The sequence below is a fragment of the Ptychodera flava genome, chromosome 13 (genome assembly GCF_041260155.1).
Source record: "Ptychodera flava strain L36383 chromosome 13, AS_Pfla_20210202, whole genome shotgun sequence".
Classification (NCBI taxonomy): domain Eukaryota; kingdom Metazoa; phylum Hemichordata; class Enteropneusta; family Ptychoderidae; genus Ptychodera; species Ptychodera flava.
In genome coordinates, this window is record NC_091940.1 from 27380071 (window position 1) to 27400230 (window position 20160).

The window sequence follows — 20160 nt, forward strand, 5'->3', positions numbered from 1 at the left end:
TCAAGCATGGTGCTTGCAAGCGCCACCATACCATTCATTCACTTGCAATACAACTTACTCACAAGTCTCCCTTATTTGTACTGGTGACATTTTATAATTATTATTAACAATGACTTTTATTAAAACTGATAAAACAATTGTCTGTAGAGAAAAAAATAACAAGAGACAACGATTGAAATGTATAAGAAATGCAAGAAGACAAAGAGACAAACTGAAGTTTGACATCATTACAAGCACAGTTATTAACATTCATAAAATAACGTTAGAAACCCCAATGAGTCACCAATGACATTTTATCCCAGAGAAGTACAGATTAGGTGCGTGTAAATGCTTATAAAATACGTTTTCACAGCCCTGAGGAAGGTCAAGAAAGTTACAAATAACCTTTCGTTTCAAGACTGAAAAAAGGTCAATATTAAAACAAGATAAGAACTACAAATTTGTGACAGGCCCAACAATCGGCGCGCGAAATACATTATTACAAGCATATTAGCTACGAATTGTAGATTATAAAATTGCCCCATATATACTTGTACAAATAAACATTGTCGCAGAATGCATAAAAAATTATTTTTTTCTCGACAACAACAGCTACTGTATTTTCTCTAAAGCAAATTTATGAGATCACACAATATCATCACCGTCTATGCGGGCATTTGTATATAAGACCCCAAGTATATACATTAAGAGAGTGCATGTATTTTAAACATTTTGTTTTAGATTTAAAACTCAATTACGCTTCGCCTTCCTAACATTTTATGATATATCATAGTCTTTATTGCTCACAAAACATAGTAGAAAGCACTTTGGAAAGACATTCTCCGAATCAAGTCAATTTTTTGAAGTGGATGTAAAAAGGGATTGGGTTCACCAACAAATAAACTCGGCAGCCGCCACCGAACTCTTACACAAGGGGTAAAAATGACCTTTCTTCATGTCCTCACTGACACAGCAGCATATTGGCAGCATTTTGAATTCAATAAGGGGCCGTGGATAATTAAAACATGCGCACGGTAAACGAAACTAAGTGCGTTTGGCCTCAACCCCCTCCCCCCTCCCCTAAACGAAAGTTTGGAAGTGCGAAAATTCAACCAAGCCTCATTCTGTATCTGCATCCAACAATCGGTAATTACGTCGCTATGAAATCACGCATACTCTACCGACCGTCCCCCCCTGCATACCCCCTCTAAAATCAATCTCTGTTCAGCGCCAACTCAACAATGACGCAACCAATAGAATAAAATGAAACTGTGTATCCAAAATGATTGTTACGTTATTTTACTCGTGCACTGATCATCACATGTATGTCAAAAGAATGCTGGTGTAGCGCCGGTGCCGTACTGGCCTGGTACACGCCAAACAATATAGCGCGATATTTTGCAATACAGAAAAACGTGTACCGAGATGTTGCGATAGGAAAACTTGTAGTGCGATTTTTGCGCACGGTAATCGAAATACAGCCAAACCCCCTCCCCCTAAACACAGAAGTTGCGTTTACTGTGCGCGTGTTTTAATTATCCACGGCCCCTAAAGGTCATGACAGGTCATATCACACTGCACAGAGTCGTATCTCTTGAACAAGCAGTGTGCGAAATTAAGAGAAAATAGCTTCAGGTCATAAGGGCCTGCACCAAGCCAAAGCTTCAGGTCCTTACAGAAAACTGCCGGTCCTCAATACATGAAGTTGTTAACGACAATTAAAGTCAACTTCTCCACCAATATTATGCTTTTGAATGTTGTAATATTTAATTTTTCATGTCCTTTTATCAATAGAGTCAGTAAGTATTCTCTGAAAAGGACTATTGTTCACATAGATTGCAGAATAGTGTAAGTGAATGAATCATTCAGCTACATGATCTGGAATCTGAAAAAGATCACAGCCCTCATCTTCCTCACTGTCATGCGCACACATTTATCAATGTTTTCCACCACGGAGGGGGGGGGGGGGACTATGGGACTAACAGGCCAAGGAGAATTTGAATTTTTTTCTAGCCATGTCAAATCCCCCACTCTCGGACTATAAAATTATGTCAAACACCCAGAGGCCGGCGAATACAGGCTCATGCACTGGCTACATGTGGCTGATGAAAGCGAGAAAGTTTGTCTCTCATGACTTTCTATTGGGATGGTGTTCTCTAAATTGCTGTGTATAATTGTACACTACACCTGGGCATGTGATATTGTGATTTGAAAATGGTTGGAAAGCTGAAAATCACTTCTGAAATTAGCCAACGCGAGTGGTAGAAGAGTGAGTGAATAGCTTAGTACCCTGAAAACAGTCATGAGTAAGGGGAGTGTATGAATAATTTTTTATGCAAACATTGTTCTTTTTTATTGTTATGTAAAACATAAGGGAGAAAATACCTGGTATGTATTTGATATGACGTATCGATTACTTTCAAAATTTTTCAAAAAATAAATATGCTTAAATATGGCCTCTGTTGCATTCATGAAGAAACAGATGAAGTTATACTTTTAATTAAAAGGACAAGTATCGTAATTTTCTCGATTATAGAAATTGCATGCAGACAACATGAATGGCACACGTCGCCACTCGCGGAAATGAACGCATATTTTCTGATCGTTTTGCCTGAGCGATTGTTGGGTCTCATCGCCCTTTGAAAGCGTAAAGTATTTAAAATGACTCTGAAAAGTTTGACAGACACTCGATTCTGCTGAAAACCACGAACAGTTATGCTAACATTACCAGGGTTACACTCATTGGACAAGTATTATTATAATATTGTATCGCATTGTTGCACCAAAATCAATTCATTCCATTGCTAGAATCTGCATGCATGGACGTAATTGACACTGATCTGAATGTAATCAGCTGCGGCACTGTGCTATGAGGGATTAGACTCTTCGTAAATGTAAAAAGTCGCGAGAAAACAATGTTGCGACATTGTCAACCCCCCCCCCCCAGTCTGGCGTACCACAGAGATTGAATTCTCCACTACCAGGACACGAAGTGAGATCAATATCCCCTGTTGCCACGCACTCCCACGGTGGAAAACATTGATAGGTGCATGACATTCAAGTCTGAATCACATGATTCAGAGTCAGTCATCATCTGCATCTGTTACAGGTCTTGACTGAGAAATTTTCATTATTTATTCAAAATTTCAGTCGGTCATAAGGACCGACATGTTGCTAAAAACTTTCGGCCCGACGAGAAATCTGTCGGTCTCGGACCGTCGGACCGACGTTAATTTCGCACACTGTGAACAAGTCGCGGGTCATGTCTTTCTCGAGCAAAATGTGATTGACAAGAAGTCCAAAGTATACACATCAACTCCTGATAATCAAAGTTTTACAGGAGCTTCATTTATGAAATGGAGCCCCCGGGAACCCCCTCAGTGGACCAGTGTTGTTAAATGAATACTTGGACTTTAATGTTCCTTGAAACTGGGTTTTCATTGTAAAAAATCGTGTCCCTATCTAAATTCACATTAAAATTTCAGTACCGCTGGCATTGACTAGCATTCTCTGATGTAAAAGAAATCTGACGTCTCGTCGTTCTGAAACGGCTCTGTACATCATTTGTTCATTTGAAATATAAAATACTGAGTGATTCAATGCCTCACTCAAGGCCTAATAATCCTTTATTATCTGCCAAACATAGAACGTCACGCGCCCGATAGAAAATTATGCATAAAAATCAATAAACCGCATAACAGTGACTTCTATATATATCAATGCGATGTTCGATGTCAAACATCGGTCAGTTTTTTTACTGATTTTCCTCCATCATGGAAATATAGCATACGATTGTCATTTGCAAATAAACGAACATGTTGAGTGAAAACCATGTAAGATAGGCATATAATAAAACATTAATAACTAAAACAAGGGACTATGTACCCTTCGAGGAAGGAGATCATTTGCACGGCGTCACCTGTCCTCGGGCACATAGTTCCTTGTTTGCACTATAAAATATAATATTTTCATATCAAAGCGGTGTATGAAATTATACTTTTTTCGGTATGTTTCCCTCTGTGGTATAATGAGTTAATATTTATGCAAAATCCCTTTTGCGACTATCTTGCAGTTGAGCGCACTATCAGGTCCCATACTTGCCAGATACGACATCTTCATAGGCTGGTGGCGGAGGAAGGTCGCTCGCGTCTGCCGTTTGAGTGACAGGTGCAAACGCCGCATCGCCCGCAAATTCTGGTCCGTACACCTCGGGATAAGGTTGGCTGTTCTGAGTTGGTATTGGCTGACTTGGAGGCGGGAAAGTGCTGTGGTAACGAAGTTGGGCAGATGGTGGTCTGTCATCCGGAGATCTTTCGTTTAACCACATGTCTAGGTTTAACTCGTTCTCGACTGGAGGTGGCGTTACTCCAGATCTGACAAGAAAGAAACGATGTACTTGTTAGACGTAGCGGAAAATTTTATCGAAAGGACGATAGTGGTAGGGTACTTTTTTCGGAATTATTTACGAGCAATATAAGTAGCCCTTGATGGAGAGCTCGAGGGCCTTCGAGATAAAAGTTAAACATGGCACAAAGACTGGCGCAAACATTAATAATTAAATATTGCGATGCAAACTTTCTGCAGGAAGATTCGTCCTTGGCCCGGTTGCAGTCCACACGTACAGCAGTACGAACACTCTCCAGCAACCCTTAGAGAGCCAGCAGATGTTGACTTAGTCACCATGAATATTTATCGGTGGAAAAGTCGAATTTCTTAAGTACTCAATAATTACAGTACTTTTTCTATTTCAACACTATGGGTGCAGGAACCCTTGTACAACACAAGAATGTTTTTAAAGCTCGCATCGTTATGGATGTAAACAACATGTATTCGACCCTAAACAGGAGTCTCTTAAGTATTCAATTTGTAACGTTTGCTCGTATCATTTGTTAAAATCCACACCCGTGCAACAGTTTAAAATCGCGACTAAGTTACTCCTTGGAAAGCAGAACACAAAACAAAATATAAACAAACCTGTACATCTCATAAACGAGCCATGCTTTAGGGACAGAACAGAATGCATAGAATGTGGACGCCGGGAAAGAATGTTGGACGGACAAGTTTGCAATCATGTCGAATCCCGATGGCTCGTGCAAGTACTATACAGACTGACATGCACGTGCTAAAAACAATGTCAATACGATTTGCGAATCCAAGAATCAATAAAACAAGAGAAATTAAGTCTTACGTTGTATCACTCTGAATTGGAGGAGCCGAGGCTGGGGCGGCCACTACTGCTAGCGACGCTGACGATACTGCCGGTTGTTGTTGTTGTCTTGTTGACAAATGCCGGATATAGCAATGGCGAAGAATGTACACAAAAAAAAGACATACAGCGACGATTCCGACTATGTGCCAAATGTGAACTGAGAAGAAACAAGTCGAAATAATACGGTAAAATTCAATGTCAGATAGAATCAAGTGATTTCGTTTGGGAATAAAAGCTTTAATAGTGAAAAATGTGAATCCAACAGTCCTTTCATTTCATTCCCGTTCTGAGCACATCTTTTTAAAACTGAGATATATTTTTGTCTTTTTTGTCAGCAATGGTGATTACTCAGTGTGTTTTAGCACGGATATTTTTGTACGACTTGAGCATGAGGAAATGAACTAAGACTCACAGGTACTTTTGTGTTCTTCCACACCGCAGGCTGAACCATGCTCATCCGAGCCATCTGGACAGTGTTCGTAGCCATCACATACAAGAACGCGGGATATGCATTGCCCGCCGTTACAGCGAAACTCGCTCCGGCTATGGCATTCTGATGCGAAGGCTGAAAATACAATTATTGGATAATCCAATCAGTTAACCTCCCGAAAACCTGACAGATTCTACCAAACAGATGTAGAGGTTGTCGACAGAATCATAAACCGTTCTAACACTGACAAATAAGTAGGCGATTGATATGCATGTTGGCGAGTATGAATTAATTTCTGCGTACGGACAAACAATGTAATTGATGGGCTATTGAAAAACCAAAGTGGTTGTTAAAGAACTTGGCCTTCACAAGCGCGAAACATTTGGAACGTCGGTCTGTTTACGCTTAATTAGACTTGCTCAACTTTGGGGGCATGATGATATAAAAACAAAATGAATTGAAGGAATGAACTTCAGCAGACTGTCGGCAAAATGGTAGGATGGTGCTTAAATCGTGGAGTAAACGCCTTGCCCCACAATGGTCGGACAGTAACTGCTTCGACGAGACAAGCCAATCAACTTGGCCAGTCTAACGCTTAATGAAAATGCTGCTAAATCGTGCACTTAGGCCTAATAGAAAGATGCCAATATGCACACGATTTTTAACAGTGATAAGCTTACTGGTTCTTAGCACATATAAAAGTAGTTTTGTCTCCACCAAAATTTTCAACTATAAATATAAGCCTAAGTATCAAAACAACGTGTGTTGAAATAGTTTTGGAAATTATTACCCACTGAATGACAGAATCCGCTAATCACCTGAAAACTACACTGTCCATCATGATGTTTAACTTCAATGAAATACTCACGATAGTAAAACTGTGCATAGCTTGCCCGAAATCCTCCATACGATCCTGCGGGTTCAGCAAGGACGTCAAAATGTAGACTAGTTCCGAAGGAAACTTCTACAGTCATTGGCGTTTGTGAGCCGTCTCCGCAAAATCTGTAGAGATCAATGGTATCATCTCTCAATGCGACAACATCGCCGTCGTTACATCCTGTTGATCACAATAGTGTAAAGATACAAACGTAGATAAACAGTGTGAAAAAAATGAAATTCAAGCAATTCACAAGTCAAAAAGTGGCCAAAACGTAACTGTAAATCTTCAGTAATTGATCAATGATGTGGCCTAATGTAAATTATTCATTCTTGTACATCGATGCTGTCTACTTGTAATCTCGTTCCATAGAGAACGGCTCTTCGGATCAATCGCACATTTTGTAAATACCGTTTAAAGTAAAATATGCTTCGAAAGTTTAAGACTTAAACTTTCGCTAAAACTTTAATCAATGAAACTTCCGACCATTCTCTTAAAAATCTGGGGTCACCGTGCAAACTTTGGTATTAGAGAGGCAAATCACCTAAGATTTCCGATATTTGAAATTCAAAATGGCCGCCATCCCTGTGTTAACTCTATGGGGAAAAATAAAATTGTCGATTTTTGAAAAACTACGACAGTGAAAACTTTTCTTTGATCAAGAGCTTTAAAATGAACCCCCACAAGTGGTAGGTCAGAAGAGAATTTTTAAAATTTGAAAGCCCGAATTTCTGTCCCCGAGGTGCGTTCTACTTTAAAGGTATACTGTCACCTGTTCCAATTTTGCCACAGTTACCATGGAAAGAGAAAATCTTACCAATCACAGATTTTAAGCGGGTGGCCTCTTTAAAAAAACAGCGCCCTCAAATGGGCATTTTGAATACCAAGGAACGTCCCTTCAACCATATATGGGCATATTTAGATTACAGGTGGCTGTATACCTTTAACATCCACATCTGAAACGATACAGCATCTTGCCGTTTGTCCGAAGACTCGTTCTTCATGGGAAGGTTTGAAACGTTTGCTGACTCACCTCCATCGGGATTGCTGTTGTAGACATCTATGTGACTGAATCTTATCAACACACCGTCGAATGGACTCAGGCCAAGGAAGGTCATAGAATAATACGCCGGGATCGATCTTCCAATGACTTCATGGTAGGAGCTTGGATATGTGTCATGGGAGATAACGATACCGCCAACAGATTGGATATACCGATAGGACCCGGACACTGGAAGAATAAACATGAATACAAAATCAAGAACTCGGATATCCGTCCAGTCGTTTTAACCCAAATTTGAGCGCTACAATTTTTCCACCCAAAATTTTAGTGCAACATTTTATTAACTTTTATGAATTTTTCTAAAATTATTTTGATAATTTTTGACCAAATGTATGTTACATTTCATTGGCTACACTTTTTTATCAAAATTTTAGCAAAAGTCTCAAAAGAACTGACAGGGATATATTTTATAAAGGAGACAAAAATTGACTTTGGCGCTCAAAGGATTAAAGTGGTTGTGGGGAAAACATACTCATGTACTACTGTTGATGAATCACTTTTGAACGAGGTTGGTCTGTGTGCAGGCCAGATCGAAGCACATGATTGCGTGAGTCATACTGAGGTTTGTCAGTTACATTCACCGATAGTGGATTCTCGTGAAAAGTTTTGTGTGAGTCCACAACACAAAGATTAATTCTACATCATTCTGCATTAACTCTGGGCATGAAAAATACGTGACAGTGAAGAAAACGTGACATTGAGTTGTCGTCATTGCATCACTCGCCGCGCCTGACAGCCAAGTTGTAGAGTGATGCGAATATTTAAATTGTGGATTGTGTTGTCATCATGTCAACGTTGGGCCTTGGACGAGAGGTAAAATAATTAATATAGTCAAATTTGAATGAGGAGACAAGCTGCAAAACAATTTATTTGCACTTGGCACACCGCGGTATCAATGCTCACATCAACTCGGACAAATAATGTCTGCATCGATATATCAATGGAGGTTGGAAGAGACTGGTCTAAGTCCTACCTCCTCCATGGAGCATACCTGAATAATCACCAAGGAAACGAGATCAAAATGGTTAGGACAACAAAGTCTTCGGACACACCTTGACGATATCTTAGAATTAGACACAGAACCATCTCTTCGCTGAGACTTAGTCGTGGCATGTTTTCGGTAAACCAAGTTTAGAGAGCTTGACCAGGAATGTCTGAGATATTATCTTGTTGAAGAACTGAAACGAACGTGTTGTGGATCAAAGGACCTGCGATAATTTACGTTTTGTAACCTCGTACCGGCCAAAAGTATCGCTTACGCGACAGTACACCCTCGGTAGGACCGCTAACGTCCCGGGCGAAGAGACACTTAATTCAAATGTGAAAATACGTTTGCAAATGCACGTTTGAAAATTGCCGGGTATAATGCAATACAACTAACCTGACACACTTAATCCGTGAGCAATGCGCGAAATATCGTCATTTGATGCTATATACGTAGCGTAGAATCCTCTTCCACCGACCGAGTCGTCAGATTCAAATATAAGGTACAGCTTGTTCGTTGTGGAGTGGAAGTCTTCCGGAATAGACGTTCCTGAGAGACGGAGAGACTCGGGAGCGTCAACGTTGGGCCCATCATAGACGGTTAGATAATCAAAGCCGTTTTCTGTATCAAACACCCGAAATGAAATCTGAAAAGCGAGAGCATAAACATAGACGTGGCACAAATTGATCCCGTGTAAATTATTTCAGTTACAGGTGTACAAAATAAATATGTCTTAAGGAAGAATGCGCCTCGAAAGTGAAAGACTTAAACTTTTGCTCAAACTTTCCTTAAGGAATCTTTCAACCATTCTCTTTCAAAATCAAGAATTAAAATCAGAGGTCACAGTGCAAATTTTGGTACTAGAGATACAAATTACCCAAGGTTTACCGACATTTGAAATTCAAAATGGCCGCCATCCCTGCGTTAACTCTATGGAGAAAAAAATACAATTTTCAATTTTTGAAAAACTAAGCCAGTGAAAGTTTTTCTTTCTGCAAGAGCTTCAAAATGAGTCCCCCCGCAAGTGGTAGATCAGAAAAGAATTGTAAAAGTTTGAGAGTCTGAATATCTGTCCGCGAGGCGCGATCTAGATGCAAGAACACACTCATCTGTACTCGTTTCAACTTCGGGCTCATGCTCTGTCGTGCGCGCTAGTTGTTCTTCTGCTCCTTCCACCTGTGTTGGTCTCTGTTGTCAGTACATTCTGTTCCTAGGCCCATTTATTCGACTCACGTAATCCATTAAATTGAGTCGTAAACATAATTAAAATATGCGCATGACTTCGATTAGCAGAATCTTCTTTCAGTTGGTCGATCGGTGATATTGTGATTTTTCTGCGTTCAGCTAGCGCCGGGTCCATAATTTTGGCAACTTTTGAATTGAATTAATTATATGAAAATTCCACTGTTCTAGCTTTACAGTGGCCCAACTAACATAGCTTGGTTGGGCTCAGTGGTGATATTCCTCTTACGCAGGGCAAAATTTAATGTAAACAAAAGCTTCATGGAAATAGTGGTGGCATAAAGGCAGAAATTTCGCTTTTAGGACACTTCAGAGACCTTGAAGTGCTATATCAATATCAAATTGAGAAATTTTACGTTTCGATTTCAAAGGGCCAGCAGCTGTAACTTTTGGCGACCTTTTCGCTATTCTTGTTTTGCATGTCACTTGCACATTCTAGTTCTATTTCCCAAAGCCTGTTGGAACCTGTACTATTTTAGCTTTCGAACACATGGTCTGTATCGGTAACATACACTGTTACTGTAAATATTTGAATGGTAGGCTGCACCAGAATTAACTTGTCAAAAATAAAAATGCAATTAAATGGTGTACACAAACTGAATGTTTCTCAACATGCTTTGATGAGAACGAGAAACTGTAGTTGACATACAAAAAAGTGAAAAAACTTCAAAGTTACAGCCACTGGCCCTTTCATTGAACTTCTTTTGTTAGTGTCGGGCGGTTTGGCAAGAGGGGAATGTTCATAGACATGCTTATTCCCTGGGCTTTTAAGTCTCTGTAAAGGTACGTTATAAACAAAGCGACACGTACCTTGCAGTTTCGTCTCTGACAACACCAGGGCACAAAGCGACAAAATAAAGCCATAAAAAGACTACATATACCAGCATCATGCACGTGGTACTGCCGTGCAAGGCACTACATCGAATTCATCGGGAAGCTATAGTAGAAAAAAAAACTCACGAGAATGGTGTAATTCGAGGGCGCCTCTATGACGTAAAAGCACACGTCATAGTCACTATAGTCTTCTGGGAAGCCAGGAGAAGTCAGCACGCCACCAGTTCCTGAGTACGTACCACCACACTCACCGGCAACTCGTCGGCCTAAAAGAGGATGAAATATTTCTATTGAGCTGCTCTACTACGTGAACTTGGATTTTTCAACAGCCCACTGAAAGATCCATACCCTGCCCTTCCTTGCTTCTGTTTTCTGTTCGACGGTACGTATTTGGATCTTTGGTCTCTTGGTGGGATGGCAGTTCCCTCACTTCTTGATGGTGCCGCGGTTTGTGGAGGGCCATCATCAATGGATTAGAGGAACAATTATCACTTTTGATGGGATTTTGATTGTGTTATTTAAGAAAACCCGTGTATTCTGCCTTTCTGATCTCCAGAGTATGTTGCAGAGTGTGAGCCTTGTCGTCAGAATTCATAGTGTACATTTAGCAATGCGTTTGTTGGGAAATCTGGTCTAAACTAAAATTCATGGGACACTTATATCACATTATTCATATGAAAACTAGTTTGTTGACATGTTGAAAGCTCTGCATTTTGGGAGCAGATCAAAACACACTATTTCACAAACAGAACGACAAGTACGGAGAATACATCGAAGTTAACAGCTCAAGGTCTTTACACAAACTTACCCCTGTGTAGTTGTATGGCTTCATTTTGCGGTTTCGACTCATCGTTGGTTTTAATTCCAGCGAATGAGGTGTCCGATGTTCCGAAATACATGCTTGTGATTACGAGGAGTATGAATCCGACTGGTTTAATGATAACTTCCATCGCGTCAATATAATCTTCCTACCGTAAATGATGTACTTTATTGTTTCCTTTAAAGTTACTCAAGCACCGATGATAATGATGTATCCGAATCTGTTAAATGAAGAACGTGCTAAAGTCATTTTTGGAATTACAAAAGGAAATCTGTGAATATATATTAAGGACATCTGTGAATATATATATAAATATATATATATATATATATATATATATATATATATATATATATATATATATATATATATATATATATATATATATATATATATATATATATATATGACAGGGCTCGAAATTAACTTTTTCCCTGGTAGTCCACTTGGGCTACCATTTTCTGAAGTTGGTAGCCCAGTAACAATGGCTGGTAGCCCATGCATATTTTAGTTTAGGGTTATTGTTTTTCATTTACAGACAAGAAAAAGCAATTTTCAAGATTCTTCCCATGAAGTGAATTTTCTAGTCATTTGATGTGAATACTTGCAAACCTGATACCTAAAGGAAAAAGGTATAAAGCCCCCCCCCCCCCCCGCAATATATTTCTGGTCCTGACATTCAGTAAAAGTGATGTGGCTAAGCGGTTTTCTTTTTTTTCATTTTTTTTATTCTTAGCTATGCTTGTTTGGCACTATTGATGCAACAGTTATTGTCTTTTATCACTGGCTGCATAATACTTCCGTTTTCTTTTTAGCATTTTTGGACATAGGATATCAAGGATAGCTGTACCGATGAGTATGTAACCCCCAAAAAGCCATAACGCGCAGGTTCTGAAATGACGCAGAAACATCTTTCTTTGGCCTAATGGACAACAGTGGTACTCAAAGTTTAGTGACCTATTGACAACTCGCTCACTCTCAGAATTGTACGCAAAATTTGACAGTCCTCATGACAACGACCACGACCTTCTCAGCACGACTAGACATACTGTAGCAGGGCTTAAAATAGACCATGGGCTTTCTGTAGGGAGGTGGAATATTGTCTGTGATTGATACATTATGATCAAAATGCAATGAAAATGCGTTTTCATATTGGCCATCATTTCCTACGCCTGTCATCCAAGTACATCAGTTGAGATACTTGGTTGCAAAGTTTCACTGCACGGTTGTCTTTGTAATTGGCATAACAAAGTCATAGTCTGGCCTTTCTCTGTGTCGAACTGGATTTGACTGCAATTTAGCTCGTTCCAAAGTGACGGACCGGACATGGCACAATTTATGTCCCGGTCTTTGGTAGTCCGTGTGGGCTACCATTTCATGGACTTTGGTAGCCCCAGGGAAAGTTGGTAGTCTATGGACGCGGGACTACCGCTAATTTCGAGCCCTGTATAATCAAGAAATAAATCATAAACGTATTCAATAACCTTGACCTGAAAAATGTAATTGAGACAAACCTGAAGGTAAAATTCTTCGATGTGATATTTATTGTTATTGATCTATTGATCACAATTTCTGATGGCCTCACTGACCCCAATTAATATGGCCAAGATGTAGAGTTGAATTTAAAGGGAGTGGTCGTCGGAACTCTGCTCAAAGGTTGCCAGGGACCCCTACGACCGATGTAAATACTGTATCTAGGGTACGTTGGCGATTGATGAAAGTTGAAACATGCTTGTTAACAATGAATATATGTTGCAGCTATGTTGAAGTGACGCATATAGATATCATGCACGAAATGCATTGTTTTTAAACAAGAACGTCGCACACGCAGAGTTCCGACGACATTAACAGCACAACGACAAAATTTTGCGCTATGGACAGTGTCTGCAACTTTTGGCAATTTAGAGAATTTTTCTCTGTGTAGCTTACTCCCTACTGAATCCTGAAACATTCAGTACATTGGCTGTAAATGTAGCATCCGTAAGTGGCACGACCATTGTTATTGATGACAAATTAATGCAAGTCCAGACTAGAATACAATTTTAGATCTGACAATAACAACGCTACTTGCACACATATATTACCTTTGTGCAGAAGCTAAACACTTCGTCCTAAGGTTTAGTTGGGTTGAACAAGAAATTTAAGCTGATACAAGCCTATTTATATTGCTCCTGGACTTCATACAGAATAAGTATAATTACATGACAATATTCCATTTTCTTTGAATTTTCGATTCTATCTTGGCATTGTAATAGTTTCATACAAGTTGTTTGTCAAAATAATCCCCTACCCCCTTGATTTCCATTGCCCCCTCCCCGTACAATAAAAAATAGTGACAATATCACTGTTCGCTCCCACATAGTTATCAAAACAAGCCAACAATTGTATGAAACATGGACATACATACAGACAGACTGATATACAAAGACTTGCATGGAGTGATGACATTGGCCTCAAAGTATGCCTTGGCCCATGGAGAGTGATAAAGATATAACAAACAGCTGTATGTAATGATAAAATAGTTAAGTATATGCCCACAGGCACTGAGGGTGATTATGTTACAGCAATTTGATTAGTTTCTTTTCCTTTTCTACTTCTGTGATAATCTTTAAGACAATCAATCTGCAAGGCAGTTTCTGTATTGACAAATATGTTATCTTTTACAAGCACAAAGGAAACTATTCTTCATTTTTCATTTACAGTATTTGACATAGACTGAAATACATAACATGCAACCAGTGTTTACATTTTGCCCATACACCAGATACATAGAGAGATTTCAGCATGCAATTATTAACTCAGAAACCTTACAGGGAAAAGTAAACATTGTTTTCTTCCAGAACAGCGGTGCATCCACATCTGGAACAACTTACAAACTTAACCAATTACACAAGGATGATAACACAAGAGATAAAGTTAAGAAATTTAACTGTGGGGAACTTGACTATTCCTTTCAAATCCCTACCTAATACACTGCATGGTTAATTGCGCTCAAAAATACATCGGGGTGGACCATTTGATAAAGGGGGGGGGGTGTCTGGAAGATTGATGAGGTACATTATCTATTTTTATCCGATCCATTCTTTTTTTCCCCACTCGCCAACCTTTTCTTTTTGTCAAACCTTCTCTGACTGATTTTTTATTGACATTTGTTTGGAATTTTTTTCAAAACCCCCCTCCCTCACTCTTAAACATTGAAAAAAATTTTGAAAATATTTGTTGGAAACCAAACTTGCTAACATCACCTCAGCTATGTTTTCTAATGATTTTTTTACCGCCAAACAACACCAAATACAGTTTACCATACCAAAGCTTACTAAATCACCACATTATATACTCTTAGTTCCAGTAGGTTTAAAATTACCAAAAACAATCTTAAAAATACAAAATGAAAGATATCCCAGTAAAATTGACAGTTTCGCAAAGTTGCCCCAAAAATTCAAAATTCTGGATTTCAACCTAATTTCAATATATCATATTAACATAAACCCTAAGAACCTGTTTACCAAATAACAAAGCAATCAGACTGGTAAATTTTGAGAAACAAATTTTTTGACCAAAAATGAGAAAAATTGCCCCCAAAATACAAAATTGCAGATTTCATCCTAATTTCAATATATCTTATTAACATAAACCCTTGGAACCTGTACACTAAATATCAAAGCTACAAGATCAGTAGTTGTAGGAGAAAAACTTTTTTGACTAAAAGAGGCAAAAATTGCCCCAAAATTAAAAAAAAATTTGCCAGTTTCAACATAACTTCAATATATTATATCGAGATTAATTTAGATACCTGTAAACCAAATATCAAAGCTATCAAATCAGTAGTTTTTGGATAAATTTTTTTTTTATCAAAAATTGGGAAAATTGCCCCAAAATTACAAATATGGCAATATCAATACAATTTGTACAAGCATGACTGAGGTATGAATATTAACTTTCAGAGCAATCAGACGAGCGATTTCAGAGAACAAGATTTTCGTACTAAAAATGGAAAAAAATACCCTAAAAATACAAACATGCAAATTTCACCCCAATTTTTGCACACATAGTTAAAAATACCTAAAGGAATCTGCATACTAAGTTTCAACCCAAATCTGACCAATGCTTACTTAGTTTTAGCCATTTGCAGGATTTTTCCTTTTTTCCCCTCATTTGCATATTTTTGGCACTGACATGTTCATTTGAACAAATTCACATCTCCACCTCTAGGTGCACCTGTACACCAAATACTAATACAATAGGTGCTGCGGTTTAGGAGTTTTTGTCGTGGACGGACATACATACATACATACAGACGACATTTTACCAGCTTATAAGAATACCTCCCATTTGCATATATACATATGCATGTATGGGAGCTAATAATAAGGGCTCCCTTACAAGCAGTTTCCCAGCTGAAGAGATAGCTTTCAATGTTATTGGCCATGGACAGTGATCAGAGCACTTGAAGTGACATCACCGACGTATTCATGACGTTTGCCAAACGAACCACGCCTATCCGGGCATTTTCCTACGATCAGCTGTAGCACAGTCCCTCTATCCACATAGAGGGACTGTGGCTGTAGCTATGAGTAACAGCACCTCTCGTTTGTTGCTGGTTGACGGTCCGAAATGGCTTCCCACTGACCTTTGGTCTGAAGCCTCTAAACATCACAAATTTTCTCTGGCATCGACTGTTTGAGGCCGAAAACAAGAACCAGAACCGCTCGCTTTCCTCACCGTCGCCGTATGTTTGTTTGTTGTGAATTCCGCTGCCACCATCAGTGTAGCTACGCCGATCAACAATGGACGTTCGCATGGCACCTCGGCAATAGTTAAAATCTAACGCACGGCTTGGAATTTTCTGCTAGTGGCGCTTTTGCCGCGAGATTTGGTATCGCGATCGGCCAGGGTCAGGTATAATTTCCTGTAAAAGACCGTGGATGTATGATAGTCCTTTCCGTACGTCCACGAATGGTCGTATGCCATGACCTTGTGACGTAGTTAATGATAACCATAGCCAGGGACCGCAAACACACCTAATGAGAGCATTCTGTTTGTCGTAAACGAACTTACATATCTGCCATGAACTCCGACTCCAGATGCGTGGTAAAGCACTCTCTCGTAATATGTACAGCACGGCGGATATGATCTCTCAGTTCAACGCCATGTCATCGATGTCAACCTCGTGTCGCATTGCTCCATATAATAGGGATTACGGCTTTATTGACACACTTTACATTGTGACGTAACAGAACAGTTACGTAGCGGCTTTGCACTGCATTTTTTGCATAATGATAATGATTTTCTCCTATTTGCATTGTTTTTTCTTCCAGGGGTGCAGACTAGACTATCATTTTTCCAGTGCAACTTTTATCAGAAATTATTGTCACAGTAAGGCAGTTATTGTTCAAAAGGAATACGAAATTCTCGCGGTTAGGCACCAAAACACAGAAAACTCAAGGAACAGACATGCTTTATTTCTGGAGCTGGTCTGGTCGACGATATAAGGCCTAGGCCACAGAGGGACCCGCCGTGCCTTGGTGGATGTGTGTTTGAATTTGGTTTTGGTATAAGCATGACACTCAGTCGGAATGAACCGCATATGGAAATTAAACTGTTATGTTGAATACCGTGATCATAACAATGCATCCTATTCAACTGTTCGCGAGAAAATGCGATGCGTAATCTCCATAGCTGGTGATATGATTTGAGTATCAGAAAACTACTATCAGCGATGTACTTTTTAGGACAAAACATTTGCAGAAGAATGCTATTAGTTTTGCTGTGTTTTAAATTTTAAAAGTTAGGCTGCGTTCAATAAAAATGGTAAGAGGGGCCCTGGAAAAATCGCGATTGAAATCTTATTTGTTTTCAGATCCCCCCTCAATACCCTCAAAAAGTTTCAAGTCCCAACGTCTATACGATCAAAAATTTTCAGGTCCCCACCAAATTATCATATAGCCACATATTTATTAGTAATGCACGCAGAGTTAAAAGAAACATACACTTCGTTGTTCTGCACGCAGGTGTTCGACACTACCACTTATCAGCAGGTCGTAGAGCCATATAACTAGGGCAAGTTCTTAAATTGATTCATTTTTAAATGCACCAGTGGACGTTTTGGATTTATCAGTCCAAGCCGACTTGTGTTTATCCAACTCTGGCCAGGTCAATGGCACCAGCTGAAAGCCACACAAAATGACAATCATGAGAAAGTACGCAAAGTGTGAATTCCTGGCTACATTTTGCCAAATTATAAAAAAAAAACTGAGCATGGTGACCTAACGAAAAATGTTTTTTTTTTTTTTTTAAAAGTGCAGGACATATGCAACTTAGATTGTACCGTGGGTACTTTAAATGCTTTATAAAATTGACAATACTGAAAAGTTAAAATATGCCGTCAAATAAATGTTTTAATCTCAGAAATTTTGGGTGTGATAATGGCAAATTTGGTAAAAAATACATGATTCCATTTGGTCATACATTTTTTCATTTAAATGAGAGTCTTTACTGTTCAAAGGTTTACTTTTGTGTTACTGTATGATGAGCTGTCCAGTATTCAGCTTGCCAACACTCCATATACGTGTACCCTGCATTTGTATCATTGACAAATAACTTTCAGTGTGAACTCGAATTCAATTGTCACTAATATTTAGACAAATGGGCTTTGTGGACACACTGAATATTGTGTTTTTCAGCATGCTGTAGAGAGACACCAAGAAACTGTATTTGATACATTGCAACGAAGTATTGGAAAAAAAGTATCAACAGTTGCAGCTCCTTCCCCATTACAAGGCCAACTTGTAGTTTTACGAAAATTTAATTTCATTCATACATTCTTAGATTTTTTCGAGATTAAAGTCATAAAATACGACAAAACGGTTCCGACTAGATTTTGTTTAATTATTACTAAAATTAGAACAATTGGACGGCATCAAAATGTTGGGAGCCAAAATATTTTCAGGTCCCCCTATAGGCAGAGCAAAACATTCAAGTCCCCCCTAGACTACCCCAAGAATTTTCGAATCCCTCACTACTTTTAGTGAACGCAGCCTTACAGTTGCAAAGAACACCAGCTGACTCATCCCTTGGAAATCTTTTGAGAGGATATAGTTGAACGTCTAGTTTTCTTTGCCGGCGTAGGAACTGATTCAATATTACAGTTCATTACAGTAAATTACGCCTTGTAAGGAATAATCGCCTCTTGGTATTACAATGCAAAATGCCCATCTTGCTCGCGCTGCCCTGTGACCTCCAATGTAGCAAAATTTAGTCACAATTCTGACTAACATGAACAACGCCCTCACCTCTCATAACACATCTATGAGTTGCGCGACGCGTTCGGTTTGAAACTCACAGCACATAAATAATGTAAAATGACGCTGTTGGTGAAGTTTTAAAGTCCATCACAATAGCTCTTCAGGCACTGAGAAAATATTTATTATTATATCATTACGTATTATTATATCATTACGTAGTTGTAATATTGCCAACTGATCTCGAGCATTTCAAACAAAATATTTTGAAAATCTTTTGTTGTCACCTTTAAAGCCTGTCGTAACTTTCGATAAATTTACAGACTGAAACTTGTCTTCTGTAGCTGTTTTCAATGAATTGATTACGTTCGCCCGAACAGTTTCCCTTCTTCCGAGTTTTCAAACACCGGCCGCCCATCCTCACTGGTAAATGTGTTCAGCGTCATGGTCGTTTTGAGTTGAAGTGGTTCACGTTTGCGTTCAGTCTTGGTGACAATACGGTCAGTCCGCAAACCATTTCTGGTTTTTTGTTTCATCTGACTGGCAGCTAGCGCGCATAAAAACCCTGTCTACGCAAGCCTTGCTAAAATTGACCTACCTAATTATCTTGGAGGTATGTCATACGGGCACCTAGGAGTTTGACTTCGTATGTGGACGTTAATATGGCAACATTATTGTCAACGCCCGAGAAGGACATCTTTACAAACGAGCATAGGAATTAAGGCATAGCACGAAAATATTCAAAACATTTTAGATACTTTTCGGGTATTTTAACACATTTTTGTGTCTAAAACGTATAGCAGCAATGCCTGAGGTTCCAGACTCGGTTTTGTACTTGGTAGTAAATAAAATTTAGATTTTACAGTCACAAATTTATTACACATATCTAACGTGTAGTAAGAGGATTCAACACTCTCGACGAATGACATCCACTTGTAGCCACAGGAACATCTATAGCGGTATCTGGCGGTGACTGGGTCCAATTAGACTGAAAGATGCGTCGCTCCCAACGCAACGTAGAGAGCGCCCTCGAGCGACGGATCTTCCAGTCTAGGGTCCAATCAGCCTCACATAAACAATTAGGTTTACGTAGGGACACCCACCATCATATCGATTCGCAAAAAGCTTGAGTATTGGTCACTGAAGTAACACGTTTCACCGAGTGGTGTCTACTTATACCGAGAAGGACACGTTTACATTTGAGTTGATGGTACTTTTGCTGCCATTGAAATTTTTAAAGTAGGACGACTTTTACATTCCAGTTAAATATATTTTGACGGGGTACACCCATGATGGCTGTTCCCATATGATACACCCTTTGCCTTCCATTTTTAAAAATTCGTTGAAATAATTTGCTTTCTGTATAATCTCACCTTGAACATGCCCCTTTAATTGTGTCACTTATCACTTACCCAAAGCCGCACATCGATGTATTTTTGAGAACATGTCACATTTTATTTGCTCGAAGAGGTCAGAATTC

General features: G+C 39.1%; 1 protein-coding gene across 2 annotated transcripts; it reads right to left on the minus strand.

Annotated features, from left to right (window-relative positions):
* Positions 1–91: 91 nt before the first annotated feature.
* Positions 92–16644, minus strand: LOC139148030 (bone morphogenetic protein 1-like). 2 transcript variants are annotated; one of them, XM_070719296.1, is made up of 9 exons: positions 16498–16644; positions 11428–11659; positions 10746–10885; positions 8940–9189; positions 7529–7726; positions 6487–6675; positions 5601–5753; positions 5168–5345; positions 92–4352 (listed from the first exon to the last, which is right to left on the minus strand). In XM_070719296.1, exons 2-9 carry the CDS (start codon positions 11567–11569, stop codon positions 4064–4066), a joined length of 1539 nt encoding a protein of 512 aa, XP_070575397.1. In that variant the 5' UTR covers positions 11570–11659; positions 16498–16644; the 3' UTR covers positions 92–4063. The 2 variants fall into 2 exon arrangements, with proteins under 2 accessions (XP_070575397.1, XP_070575398.1); XM_070719297.1 differs by lacking the exon at positions 16498–16644 and adding an exon at positions 16162–16421.
* Between the last annotated feature and the right edge of the window lie 3516 nt (positions 16645–20160).